This window comes from Pinus tabuliformis, chromosome 1_2 (assembly GCF_031772625.1).
Source record: "Pinus tabuliformis cultivar Carrire ecotype Pingquan chromosome 1_2, CPIR1, whole genome shotgun sequence".
Lineage (NCBI taxonomy): Eukaryota > Viridiplantae > Streptophyta > Pinopsida > Pinales > Pinaceae > Pinus > Pinus tabuliformis.
In genome coordinates this window covers 563,732,559-563,748,174 of record NC_142298.1, presented here as the reverse complement: position 1 = coordinate 563,748,174, position 15,616 = coordinate 563,732,559, and the positions used below count along the sequence as shown (strand labels likewise).

The following is a 15,616-nucleotide window of genomic DNA, read 5'->3' as shown; positions in this document are numbered from 1 at the left end:
GACCAAAACACTTATATATAATTTAAAATCACAATTATATATTATATTAATTATTATAATTAATGAAAATTTAAATTGATATGCGAATTCAACTTTCTATGATCTATATCATAATGTATAAAATGTCTTTTCAGAAGAAATCAGATTGAAGATTTCTGTCCTGAAGATGAATGACACTTATTGGTTCGGAAAGTGACCCAAGCTACCAAAATCTTTAATATGATTTCTTCTGAAAAAACATTTTAAACAATTTAAATTAAATTAAAATGAAAATAGCCAATTACATTATCAGATGCTTTTATACTCAAATTTAATATAATTCGACGACAATTTTGAAACCTAATACAGCACAGGTCACGGGTTCAATTCGAAGCACTTAAAATGTTTGTTATTATACGTGGGACTTCATTCATACTTTGCCGTACTGGAGTCACCACTATGAATTTATTAATCTATAAGGCATTCTTCCCGTCAATTGACGTTTTTCTTCCGGTTTCTGTCATGTGCCGTTAAAGCAAAACTCTTTCCCATCCATTTCCCTGGCTTCTTCTTACTTTGTTTCTTTGTTATTTCGGTTGATCGGGTTCAGCACAGAGAGCACGCGGCCTTTGTTGTCTACAGGGCTCCCCTCGATAGATGCACCGTGGCTTCCGAAGGCACTTTCCGACTGCTGTTGCTACCATTTTGTCATTTACCACGGAATCGGCCTGGAGACCGCCTTGAAACGGGTACCGCAATTTACATTAAAAGTCGTAAAAATCCATTTTGAGTTGCAGGCATAGTCATCGCGTATTCAAGTTTATTGAAATCGGATGAGTTTTTGCTTTGGCAGGGTGTTTGAGAGTTCCAGGCGTTGGAAGGCACACGCAGAGTTCATTACAGCATTCTGAAGAGCTTTTTTAACAGTTGAAGGGTTTGATTTTTTTTTTACAAGATAATCAGGAGTGCAGCTTTCGAAGAATTGATGTCTCGGCCCAGAGTCACAATTACTCTGGGGCGCAGTGGACAGGTAGGGCTTATCCTTCTTTTACTTTAAATTTAAGTAGCGGGATTTTAATTTCACTTCGATTTTGTCGTTTTCTGTACAACATATGTACTTTTCTGCATTTAGCTGAAATAATGCCCTATTTAGGGATTTGTTAGGGTCCAGAAACTATCTGAAGAAAGCACTGGTGGGTTCCTCTAGTTAATTTGGCACAGGATGGCTTGTTTCAGACTAGTTGCCGGGAAACGTGGTTTGTAGGGAAACAAACATTCCCGATGTATCTAAAATTGGAAACGCGCTTCCAGAGATTGGTACAGCAAGTGTACAAAGTTATCGGGAACTTTAGGTAGCCTACCCTAGGAAACCCCAGGGAATTGTTTCTGAAACAAAAGCAATAGTTTCAAAGTAAAATTATGTAGACGCTAGTAGTATCTATTTATCGCATTTGTAATTTCATTCAGAGAGAACCTATAACTCCAAACACCCTATAGTTCAAAAGCAACCTCCCGTAATGCGAAATGATATCCTTGCAACACAAAATTAGTCATCTGTTGTAACTGCCATGCAATTATCAAACTCTGTAACAGTTTTGGAATATACTTTATATTGTTTTCTAAATTTACAGTTTTTGAGTGCGGAAATCAGCCTTATTTAACATCATATGTTCCTTTAAAACACAGCTCAACACCCAATTAGACTTCGTATATGCAAAATCATCGTTTTGTGATGCAAAATCAGACCCTTGCAACATAGAGTCAGACTTCTGTACTAACTGGCAGGAAAAGATCAAAGCACAGTAAAAGTGTTTGGAAAAGGTCATAGCACAGTAAAGTGTTTGGAAAAGGTCAAAGCACGGTAAAAGTGTTTGGAAAAGGTCAAAGCACAGTAAACCTGTAAATTCTAGAGGTTCTAAGAGAAGTGAATTAGGTTTAAAAGCCTCGTACATCCCTATCTTGGAAGTAGAGAGGTAAATTAGTTGCAAAAATTTGACACATCTCATAACTTTCTAGAAAGCTTAACAATTTTAAGCCAGCTCAAACAAGCAAAAGAAAATCACAAAATCCACTCTCAAAAGTTCTCTCAAACCATGTTATTGACACAAAAATGCTGATATCTTGATAAGACAGGATAGTTGTGCTGATGAGCATCCCAAAATCCTGTAACCAAAAATTTGTAAAATCCAAAACATGAACCCACAATCCAAAAAATTTCAAAATCCCTTGCCAAACCATTGATAATTTGATCAGATAAGAACTATTTGCACAAAAGAAATCCCAAATCATATGTGTGGGGAAGAAACCCTTATCAATAAATCTTGACCAACTAACCAATCGTGCACTGCATTGTGCAGATCTTGAACAAATCAACCAAGTTGCAAATTACAACAAAAATGTCAAATGGTGAACAATCGCCAAAAACAATCATCAACTCCCAAGCGACGAACAATCAACAATTCTAAACTCCCAGGTGACGAACAATCAACAATTTAAACTCCCAAGTTATGAACAATCTTAAAAATACCATAAAGTTATGTGATCCAAGAAATCAAGTCATCCAATTAACCAAGTCGACAAGACTCCAGATGCACCACAGAAGTCTAAAAGACTTCAAATGTGCCACAAGCAAAAAACTTGCATTGAAAACATGACCAATTATCTTCTCTCCTTGTCAGGATGAGAGGTAAGAAATGTCATAGAACTAGTTAGCGACGTACTCTACCATGAAGATGAAGGGGCTAGTCAATAATTATCTGAGTAGAGCAACAAATAACTTGATCTTCAATTAAAAGACAAACAACATATGGGCCATAGTCATACCCAATTGCAAATCAACAAGGCCTATGCAAAAAACATCGTAAGACAAAAAGCATATGTTTTATGGACCTCAATCATTCTCACTTACAAATCAACAAGGTATATACAAAATGAATCCATCTCCCTTGAGAAGGCATGAAAACATTGCCAACCATTTGCAATAACAATATCCCTTGTCAAACTAACAATACACATGATTGAACTTGTTTACACAATTGCTTCAATAGTCTAGCTTTTAGTTGTTGAATTTTATAGCTATGGTCGGTCTTCATAATTATTATTTTAGCCCTTGATGTATTTGTAATGAGAAATATAAAGCATGTTCTTCATGCTATTGGCAAAAGATAAAATATATGACATGTTCTTCATGTTGGTTCGAAAAGAGAAAAATTGTGAATTTTGGCTCCAAAGATGACCTGGTTGGGCCTCACAAGACAAGTGGGCCCAGCTTCTAGGGGCACCCGTTTAGCCTCTCAAGACACTCTACATACACCATTTCATCCTCCTCTAGGAGCAAGTAACTTAGTTTTTCTGAGGCAAGAAAATAGGACAAATCTGAGGCCAGCGAAGAGGTCTATCTGAGGTCAGTGAAGAGGTATATCTGAGGCCAATGAAGAGCTATATTTGAGGCTAGCGAAGAGGTCTGTCTGAGGCCAACAAAGGGTTCTATCCGAGGCAAGCAAATAAGTCAAGTTTGAGGCAGAGAAGAAGTCAAATTTGAGCCAAACAAAGAAGATATATCTGAGGTGAATAAAGGATGAATCTATGGTAGAGTTTTTGAGTTTATCTAAGGAGAAAAATCGAATCTTTCTTGAAGAAGAAGGCTGGAGTTGATAAGCAACAGATTGATTTGTCTTGTGGGCAGTTTGACCAGGGGTGGTTAGGGCTGTTAGTTTGACTTTATGTTTAGATGTATCTCTGTTGACATGAATAATTTCTCTAAGGAAAAGGCTGCTGGGTTTTTCCCCCATTTTGGCTTTCCCAAGGTAAAAGTCTTGTATTCTTGTTTGGTTGTCTCCCCATGATTTGTTTCTACTATTGATGTCTTTTGTGTAATTATTTTATGATGAATGTGAATGTAAGAGATTAAATTAAGAAATCATAAGAAGTAATTATTAGTTTAGAAGACCTACAAAAAATCAACATTAGTCACCATTACAATATACCCATCCAACAAAAATGTATGGAGGTTTTCAAGAAACTTTCATCTTATGTTAATTGTTAGAAGAGCGGCTTGTCTTCCATAGTGCAGACATGGATGAAGGTCAAAACATCAACTCTTTATTTTTCTATTCCAACTTGTCAACACTTATCCTCATCAAACTTTTTCTTCAACTCATCCTCAAAGAAGCCTCCTTTAAAAAATTTGATTGCCTTAGAGTAATTGAGGATAAATGAGAGGTCAACCTAAAACCATGTTCACGACAATTTTTTTTGTGTTGATTTCTTCGCAACATTTGATTTTGTCAGTTTGTTATTATACAATTGTGTTGAGTTGTCAACACTTCACCACTCCAATTAAACAATTAGCAACATTTTCTTTTATCACTTCAGTTTTTTTCCATCTCAAAACCCGAAAATGAATCTTCAAATGTACCTATTTTGCATCGTGTCAAATACTTTGATTCTTGTGCAATTCGTCACTTAACAATTGATTTTGAGTCTTAGGAAGATCAACCTTCATGTGCAATTTGCAACACACTCATGCGAGTAACCATATTGCCAAGATAAATTGTGTTAATTTAGATGGTTGTTCCCTACAATACATTAGTTAAAGTTTTGAGGAGATATAAACAACCCCTCCTATAGTAGCCATTTTGATTAAAAATCCCAAGTGAAAGATGACAATTATGTGTAGATTGTCAAAGTGATCAAGCAAAAATGACCAACATTCAAAAAAATAATAATCACAAAGTGCAAAGTAAAGAAGATCCATAAGTATCATAAAAAATCATCAAACAATCTCTTCTCCAAGTGTCACAAATGCATTAGGGAAGCAATTGTTGCAATAGGTCACCGAACAAAGTGTTGCAATAGGTCACTGAACAAAGTGTTGCAAGTCGTAAGGAGCAGTAAAGAACCAAGTAGAAATTGATTACATAGTCAGGGTAGTTCATTGTCTCCCTCTACTTGTCAATAATAAATACAATGTGAGTATTACAAACAAAATATTTAGACCTTATTCAATTTCAGAACAAGTCTTTACAAGAAACAATCCTCATAACGAATTCTTAACTCACAATCTTTTAAACTTTTGAACTTTGACACCTTACCAATTTGTCTACTTAACAACTTGTTGATAATAAAGACCCTATTTTTCGAATTGATGCACCGTAGTTTCTAATGGTAGTTTTTGACCATTTAGCCCATCTTATTGGTCAATTGTCACAAATTTTACCTTGAGAAAACTAAAACAAAGCTACAACTATTCACAATAAAAATTCACCTTGAATCATTGTGAAAATCGTTCCGTATTTGAAATTTCATTGTGTAATAAACATAATATATAAAAGTAAATATAAATAAATAAATTAAATAGTGAAAATATATTACAATGGAAAGATGTGTCTTATTGTCCACAGGCTTTGAAATTTGAATAGATAGTGATCGGGTGTATTGTTTAGGCACTTCTTGATGTGAAGGTCATTGGTTAAAAACCGTGGGTAGTCCCACTCGCCTAACTTAGAAAAGGAAAAAAAAGAAAAAAATGTGTCAAAGGACATGTCACTCAATGAAAAGGTATGCTCGCCCAGGTATTTATAATGCTTCTCTCATTTTATGCTATCATCCTATCCAATTCATATTCAATCTCAAACATTTATATATATTATTTATTGTCCTCATGGATTTCTTTATTCTGTTCTAAATATTTTGGGTATCCGTAATTTGAACTGGATTGGTTCGTCGCATTTGGCATCAGAGCAAGTCTATTCTTGGCCTTTGGCCACACTCTTATCAGGAATATTATAATCCTACCTTTGGCCGTATAAACTTTTAGAGTTTCTTTGATTTCTTCAGGTCCTTGACCACAAATCTGCCCTTGGCTAGTTAAAGCTTGAAAATTTTGTTGAATAAGATCATTTCGTTGCAAAACTAAAGGATTTGGTGGTATAGAGTTTTAGTTACTGTCTGGCATTAGCATAGAAGGTAACACTAAAGGACGAAGTCGACAGATCTCAACTTGTTTGGGTAATCGTTCTAATTCATAGATTACACTTGCCACTATGGGAAATAAATGTGGCTCATGTTGAAAATAGCAACAAGAAATGATAAAAATAGAATCCAATATATTCCAATTTTAGTTTGTCCTTGAATTAAAATTGTGAATTTAGTCTCACAAGCTACTTGGAGTTAATTAATTAATTCATTATGGATTAATTAGTTGGAGAAATTCAAGTTAGAAGTCTTTCTGAAGTCATGCAACAATTATCCCTTAAATTAAGGAGATTATCCCTTAATTAAGGAGATAAGATTGAGTTGTATTTGAGTTGTAATTAGTTAGCTCAGTTTACTGATTTCAGTCCAGTTAAATTAGTTCCAAACTGTTTGAGGAACTAATCGTGAGTTCAGTCAGTTAATGCATGCATGCATCCAACTAGTGTACTCCAGATAATTGAAGATTCTCTCATCAGAAACTCATGCATGTCTATTCAGAGAAAGACCCAGTTGAGTTAAATGTCAAGGACATGTTACTATCAGTTGCATGAGTTTTCCTATAAAGGAAACTCATCCATGCAGAAGGAATAAGGTTCCTTGAGGATTGCGCAGTTTTACAGGGTGTGAGATCAGTGTTACACTTGGTAACAGGAGGATCACCCAGAGAAACTGCGCAAGGAAATAGGAGGCTTGGAGGGCAGAGGAGAAGGTTTGTGAGAAGCCTTGTTTGCCTGTGAGCATCCAGGAGGATTGTACTGAGAGCTGGTTAGCTGTGGGAGCTAAGGCTTTGTGTAATTTTGAGATATTTCCACCTTGTATGATAATACAGATAGTGGGGTTTTTAGCTGAGGCTTTCCCTTGAGTATTTTTTGTGTTTCATGTGTATTGATTCTTCTTCTTATGGTTATGTGTTCAGCTCTGATTCAGCTCGATCTTTAAGCTTCCGCAAGTTTGATATATTGGATTATCGATTTAATCTACAGTCAGATTTTCTACATAGATCTCAGAGGTAGATTTGTAGAGAATTTGCAGGAAATTCTACAGTTTAATCCTATATTGTTTCCTCCATATCCTTACTAGAAATCCAACTATCGTCCTTATCTTGTCTGTGCATTCAACATTATTTTTCGATGCATTGTCACTAGGATCTACACCATAATTGTCATGCAATCTGCATTCTAATTTGTTGCATAAATTTTTGCTATTAATTGAGCCGATTGGAGTCCCTACTAATTAACGAGGCATTGAACAAAAGTTATCAAATTTATAGTGGCCATGAACCATGCCTGTCAAGTCACAGCCACCATGTCATAAGGAATATCAAAAGGGTTGTTAGGTTGTAAGGATGCATCCTTGGAATATCATGAGGTGTCACACCCATTGTAAGATGCACATTCATCTTAACCCACGAAAAATAAAACAAAATCAAAGTATTATATAAAACATACTTAGGGTTCAAAATATAAATTCCGAGGAGGAAAAAACAATACAAAATCAAAGTATTATATAAAATATACTTTGGGTTCAAAATATAAATTCCGAGGAAGAAGTTATTATACATTTACCAACGTCATTGAGTGCTTAAATAAACAAAATTCAAGGCAAAATAGTTCATTTATGTGTGGAATTAAAGCACTTAGAGTTCTAGGTTAAGTATTAAGGTGTTCAAAAAAGAAGAAGTGATTAAGTGAATGTAAAATTACTTTTTTTAAAGGTGGAAAATAAGGATATATTTCTTAGTATTATGATAAAAGAGTGTTTAAAATGGATTCGATGAAGAGTTCTTCCTTTTTTGTGAAATGCCCGTTTTGTGTGAAGTAGTGTTATAATTGTTGAGGATTGTTTAGAAATCAAAATGTTGAATGCAGAAAGTGGTACAGAACTCTTACTCTAATCTAATATCTGTTAATTGTTAAATTCCAAAATCTGATTTTAATTCTTTCTATTTTTAATAAGCTAGAAAATATTTCTGCGATTACTGAATATGAAATACACTAGAATTTTCAACTTAGAATTTAAACAACAGAAGCAAACTATAGGAAATCAATCACGCATAAAATTGTCCTCCAACTGTTCTTCACTTCTAATTATTTGAACAATGAGACTTGGTTATTGGGAAATTGGTCCATAGAGAAAATTAACGAAATTATTACAACACATAAACCTGGGAAATCTGCCCCCAAAAACTCTGATTTACACGACATAAGCGTTGTACGACCCAATTGAAGCCTTTCCTCCACATGTGCGACCTGTTGAAGCAATCCTCGCATGACATGTGTGCCCAACTGCTCTACCTGCACGACACGTGTGAGTTGTTGCCCTCTCTGTGTGGCCTCTAAAACTTGTGCTTAGAAATTGGTATGGCCTCCTTGCTGAAATAGGCTCCACTCAATCTCTTTCTCGGTAATTTTTCTTTTCACTGTTGCACATTTCTTTTTATCTTCAGTCCTTGAAAAAATCACTCTTTCAAATCTCTGCCAATTGTTGCCTTTCACCTCTCCTTAGGTTTTCTTTTATAATTTCTCATTGAACTAAATCCCTAACCCTAATCTCCAAAGTGAGGGATGGCTAGGACTAAATCGTAACCCACTTGAGATCAATGGTAGAGATTAAAACAAGTTCACTGGCGTAATGAAAATTACATTTTCTTAGGTTTCCTAGCTCAATAGTCAACATTAATTAATTAACCTAATTAATGTGTTTTTTCTAAGTGAGGGAAAATCATAAAAGGCAGACTCACTAAATTCAACAAGTTTCCTAATGATGTTTTGGATGATTCCAGCATGTTTGACACCTAGCCAATGCAAAAATACCTGTCCGCGGCTACAAACATCAACAATATCAAAGTCACACACAAATACAAATAATGAGAGTAGATATATGTGAAGCATTAAATCAAATTGCAGCGGAGGCTCAAGAATTGAAGGAAATGAAGTCGAACATGCAAGCTGAACACAAAACATTGTTCCTACATGATGCCACAAACCAATGTTCCCAAAAATTGTAGTTGGAAGATCATGAGAACTCACATATTTAAAAATTAGAAGACAAAATAGTCAAACTTAAGCAAAACAAGGTATCGCAACAGAAATAGAAAGACCTTGAGGATATGTTTTACAAGGAAGCAATGGAAAATAAGCAGGAAATTTCTTATTCAAAAGACCATAGTCAAAATTTACCTACACAAGTAAAGAAGAAAAAAGTTATGAAGTGGTATAATAAAATATTAGAACAAGAGAGGGAAGATCTCGAGAAAGAATTTAAGGAGGACACGTCAGAGAAAGATGAATAAAACTCTTGTTTAAGAAACCTTAACTAAAGGTTGGTTGAACAAATGAGGAAGTTAAAAGATAAGAGACATTAGAATCCATGCACTAAAAATAAAATCAACAAATAAGAAAGTTCTTCATTTTGAAGAATAACAATCAAAACCTACTTATGCAAATTAAGAAGCTTGAAAATGAAAAGAGGTCACTGTAAGACAAGTTAGAACACTTTATCATGAAGGAAGCATCAAAGTCTTTAGGTGAAAAAAATCCAAGTTGAGGAGATAGGAACAAATACAAATCTAGTTAATATCGCGATTCAAGAAGATGCCAACCTTGTTGAAGTAAATGCATACTTGGACGTTAGAGAATACATGATGGAAATTCCAAGTGTACTGAAATTACTAATAAAAATTCACTGATCAAGAAGGCAATACCAACACATGAAAAATAAATAATATCGAAGGTAAACCATGAAAACACTACAAGCACAATAAGGGAAAGTCACACTACAAAGACACCTGATTGAGATCCCAAACACAAGAGTAGGTATTTTAACTAGTTAGTGTATCAACATTATTTAGGCCAAAAACAATTAACCTATCTTTTGAACAATGTTTATATTGGTATAATTAAGTCCCATGACAACAATTAATCTTGGGTATCATATAAGCGAAACATTCTACAAAGGATTGAATTAGGATGGTCAGATCTTTTTATAGTTCAACAATTCTTTTCAATGTTAGTTTGGCATCTCAGGGATAGATTCCCTCCTTTGGACAACCTTCCTCATCTAGAGAAGACCCTCTTTGCCCTTGGAAGAATTTAATTTGGTCAAGAAAAAATATATTTTTAATGTGAAAACCCACATGTGCACACAAGTTCAGGTCGGCCTACAGGACAAATTGGGTCTCCAAGGAAGCATATAAATACAGGACAAGTCAACCTCATTTGGACACACATCTCACACATCTTCTTCTTTTTTTTGGAGGTTCGTACAATCTGAAATTGCAGGTTTTCTTTTCACACGTGCGAGTAGGAGAGAGAGAGAGAATTTTAAGAGGGCCGAAATTTGTGCTTAACCAACCTTTGACCAATGTTGATTTTTATGAGTTTGGGCACACTTTGACTTTGTTTGACTTCTGGTTTGGATATGTTCTTGGAGGCTGCATTCTTTGGCACAAAGATCGAGGATCTCTGGGCAAGTTGACTACAATTGACTGTAGACTTTGAGTGCAATTTTTCTCTCTCTATTGACCAAGTTTGACCGAGTTGTTTGGGACTATTTTGACCAGCAAAAGAGGCCAAATATTTTGACCTTTGACCGAACTCTTTTCGAGGAGTTTGACCATTGACTTCAGGACTGGGTAGGGCATCTTTGACTATTGTTGACTTTGATCAGATTTGATAGTTTGACCAAATTTGACTTTTGGGCTCATCTCTTGGATTTTGGATATTGGTATATTAGAAAGTCAAAGTTGTTGACCTTTTACTCTTGGTTGATGAATTGAACAATGAATCATTGTAACCTCTTTGCTGAACATTTTATGACAATCTAATAAGAAGAAGAATTTGAAAGGGTTTCCCCCCTTGTGGGGTTTTTTTCCTAGTCTTTGACCAAATCTTGTGTCTCTTATTGCTCTTGATTGTCTTCTATTGTTCATTGCATTTACTGTTCTATCTACAATTGCGATTTGTTACTGGAATTAAATTGATTTGACAGTGATTGCTAATTGAAGAAAAGAATTGAGGTAAAGTGATTGTAACAACATAGAATAGTGGAAAATTAACATGGTATCAGAGCCAAGGTGAAGACAAGCCCAAGGAGACAAGAGACAAGAGCAATCATCTTTAGAAGAAGCTAAAGGAGTCAATTTGACTTGGTCAAAATGCCTACCTCTTTCTTCAAGGATAATGAGAAGTTGGGTAATTCATCTAACTTTGTTGCTTGGAAGAACAGGTTGGAAGTGATATTGGATGAAAATGATGTCCTAGAATATGTGGAAGGAAAAGTCCCTGAGCCTCCAGAGAATACACATGTTGCTACTAAGTCCAATTATAAGAAAGCTGAGATCAAAGCTAAGAAAATTCTTATTGATTGCAAGATCAATTGCTTGTTTATGTTGGAAAACTGAAGAAGTCTAAGGAAATCTATGATAAGTTGGTTGGGATGTATGAAGTCGATAACTTGAATCATGTCCTCTCCTTGAAGAATAAACTCAAGGAATTGAAGATGAACAAGGGTGAATCTATGCAATCCTATGTCATGAGGGTATTCCAATTAAGGGATCAATTGCAAACCGTTGATGAGCATATATCTGATAGAGAGTTGGTAATGGTCACTCTTCAAGATCTTCCTCCTTTTTGGGAAACCTTCATTACTACTATAAGCAACAATAATATACTCTCGACATGTTGGAAAATCATAAAGGTAGAGAAATTTTTTTCTCTTGATAATTACTTGTGATATTTAGTTATTTTAAGTCTTCTTTTATCTTCTTATCATCAAGCAACTACCAAAACATAAACATGAAGATCAAGGACATAGGATGTAATCTCTCAGCTAGGGAAAAACTAAAAAATTATCTTCTCTTATTTTAGAACCTAATCAAATGAGACAACTAAGACCTTTTGACCAAGACCTCCAATCCACCAAGTCAACCTTCCAAGATGATTAGCCAACCTTTAAAAGTCAACTCAAGTCAAACTGTATCAATATTGCTTCAAGATTAGATTTCGGCCCTCTTGCATAAGATTTTTGGCTCTCCTGCATTACCTGCAATTTCGGTCCTCCTGCAACTTCAAAAGCTTGCACGTGTGGGTGAAAAAGATAGAATTTTTGGCTTCTTTTTCTAGACAAATGTCTCCTACTTCGCTATGTTTTCTCCTTCACTTCTAGGCTTATTCACATCTTTTTTCTTCTCTTTTAGCTGCAAATCGAACTTGTCTTCCAATGGTGCTTTAAATAGGTCGAATGCTCTTCTATTTATAGTCCTTCTGTGAGGTCGAATTCCTTCAATGAGGCCGACTTGACTGGGGGATAGGCCAACTTGGTGGAGGAGTGACAAATTACTCTTTTTACATAAAGATAATTTTCTTCTTTGACATAATGAGTCCAATAAGGGTCTAGGACAAGATGACATGGGCAATGATTTGTGACACAAATCCTAGAATCCTTCAATGGACGCTTTGACCGAGAAAGAAAATAAACAAAACATGAAACCTATGCTTATAAATAATTTTTCATTTTATTTATTTTGGCACATATATTATATCATGACTCAAATACAATTATGAAGCCTGATACTAGTTACATTCTTCAACACTCTCTCTTAACTAGGGAGGTATTCATAATTGTTCAACCGATACAAGGTTTACGTCAATTTGAAATGTTCTTAAGAAGAGTAGAACAACATACGCAACGCTAGGGAGACCCTATCTGCCAAGGTATCCTCCCATTAGGGACTAAGGTGTCATCTAGGCAATTGCCACCATAGGTACCATCAGGCTACAACCCTGGTATCCATCCAACATGATATAGGTACCATCTAGGCCACCATGCCCCGACACCAACCCTTATAGGAATCCAGGTATCAACATTAAATCGGAGATCCACACGATACCCTCACTCTGGTATCTAGACATCAATTGAGATCTCAATATAAAGCAGCTCACGTTGTTCTCCCAAGTACCATCATACTGACAATTTAATGGTACTTCATCTCTCTCCCTCTTAACCAAATTAGAGATATATCCACTAGTTCGAGCATGCTCCTAAAATAAACTAACTTCTTGTTGGGAAGAGATTTTGTCAACATATCAACTACTTGTTCATCTATTGGCACGTATTCTAGCTTCACGACACCAACCAATATCAATCTTCCAATGTATATGTTCTTGAATGCTAGCACAAAACTTTGGGGTCGTCAACCATTCTGATGCTGCTTAGGTCATCACAATATCCAAACACATCTAGATGGAAGCTTCCTTCTTCAAGTTCTCTAGCAACACCAAACTCAACCTCAACACTTTCCAAAGTCATCCAATTTTTGTTCTCAACTTCATCAATAACGAATAACTATTTGTAGTGCTTTAGCCTTTTCTCCAATCTTACTCTTTCTTCAAAGTTTTTACTATAGCTGTGACAATATGCCCTCTCTCTTAATTGGGGAGTTATACATTTTCTTTATCCAAGCTTATTCTCTACTAGGGGACAAATCCATCAACAACTCAACTACACAGGCTCTATCATCATATCATCGGAGAACTTCAACCTTCTAGAACATCATTCCTTTTATCCTCACATGGCAACAAGGTCATCTATTAATCAACAATGTACACTTCAATGCCATCAAGATTCTTACAACTCCCTCTTTCCATCATGCTCAACATCATCATCATCATCATCAAGTATGAAGTATGTAGGCATCTTCAACATCTTGGAGATTATGTACCTGCAAATCTTCAATAACAAGTACAACCAAGCACAAACATATATATACAAGAGCATGAAGTTAACTTTATTAATATATGGTTAGTACGTCATTACAATGGGAGCATTTAGGGTTAAGAAATCAAACTTTAGATATCCATAACCTAAACGTAGTTAGGTTTACCATCAACAAGGGTTACATTTTTCATGCCCTAGACTTTCACGACAATTTTTGCTAGGGTTTTTGTTACAAACCCTAGATTACATCATTAAGATTAAAGCCTTAGATATCAACTAAATCAAGTTAGGATTTCACTCATAGCGAATGCATTATTACATCTAGGGTTTCATTATCATGCTCTAGAAGCTTATATAAATTTCTACTAGGGTTTTGTTGTAAACCCTAGACACAAACATCAAAACTTTAATGTTAAATATACAACTCAACAATGCTAGGGTTTCACTCAAACAAAAGCATATACATTCAGGTCTTCATTCCTAGGACCTTACATTGACTAACAATATAGGGTTTCATCATATATCCTGAACATCAACAACAATCCATAAAAGGGTAGGGTTTGATCATAAATTCCTAAACATAAAAAAACTAGGGTTTTTATAGTGAACTCTAAAGGTTAGGGTTTACCAAAGTGAACATAAGATAGAGAGTACGACAAAAGTTGATCAATCACCCTAACAAATAAGAATCTTCATGATTCTATAGCAAAACCCTAGACATGAGAGAGTTAGTAATATAAAGCAAGACAAAATGATTGTACCTTCTTATATGAGGAGTATTTGCAACAAATTTTGTAATTTTAAACATACCTTGAGTTGCTCCTTTTACAAACCTTGTAGGGTTTTCCTATTGAAGAACTCCCTCTGCAACAAAGCTTCTTATAAATCTCCCTTTGAAGACTCCCTTTGAATCTAGCCACAATCCTTCCTTCTTTAGAATATACCTGCAATCCTTCTTTCAAAGAAAACATAAGGAAAGGATTATAATCAAGCATCAAAATCAATTTAAATATGTATAGAGGGAGTCAACAAAATAATGAAAGAAATAAGGAATACTTATCTTTTTGTGAAAAGGTGGAATCACCCTCTTGATCTTGCATCAATCTAGCTTTGTGAGGGATTTCTTCAACTTATCAACACAACTCAAGAAATTTCTAACAAAACATCTTATATCTATAAACCGTCGAAATCGAAAAGAAAGATTGATCCTAGAGTTAAACATAAGAGAAACTTTACAAACCTATACTATAAGCAAAGGATGTACAAGGGATAATATCCCTAAAGACTTAATAGAATAAGTTTTTGACTTCAGAGTCCTCAGTTTTGGTCTTCTTTGGTGGAGCTTCATCAACTGCAATTGTAGCTTGGTCTCCTTCTCTCTTCTTTCTCTTCGGATTTTCAGAACATTGGTTCTTATAGTGTCCCAACTTGTGACAATAGTATCTTCATGATCCATCTCCATATGAGTTGAGTGCCCAAGGATCTCATCTAACTTGATTACCAAGTCTTTATTCATCATAATCTTCATAAGATCATCATATCTTACTTATTAGTACCCACAACATTTATTGACAAGTACCACCAAGCAAAATATACAAGTACGAAAGCATGAAGACTAGTTCATTAATCTATGGAATCTTTATAGAGGAAAAATTCCTAGGGTTTCCAGATCCAAACCCTAAGTTTCATGATGTTACCTTTCAAAACATCAACTCTAGGTTTTGAGTCACAAATCCAATTCTACCCTCACTAGGGATTTCTATTTTTCCCTATACTACCTACAAACCCTAGAGACCAAAGGTTAGGGTTTCTATGAGGGAACAAAATAAAGTAGGGTTAGGGTTTTCGAATATGAATTTCTAATTTAATATCCATGTAGGGTTTATAATCCTAGATATTAAAAAATATTTAAATATAAGACTACAAATCCTAGACTTGTGTAGCA

At 35.1% G+C, this 15,616-nt stretch overlaps 1 protein-coding gene across 1 annotated transcript in view; it reads left to right on the top strand.

Moving 5' to 3' along the window:
• The first annotated feature begins 531 nt into the window (after nucleotides 1–531).
• The window catches only part of LOC149206853 (uncharacterized), a 157,527-nt gene continuing 142,442 nt past the window's right edge, over nucleotides 532–15,616 (top strand). Inside the window, exons 1-2 of the mRNA XM_089395604.1 lie at nucleotides 532–728; nucleotides 833–1,009. Of these exons, the coding sequence (XP_089251730.1) occupies nucleotides 965–1,009 (45 nt within the window). The 5' untranslated portion in view covers nucleotides 532–728; nucleotides 833–964. The remainder of the gene's footprint in view (nucleotides 729–832; nucleotides 1,010–15,616) is intronic.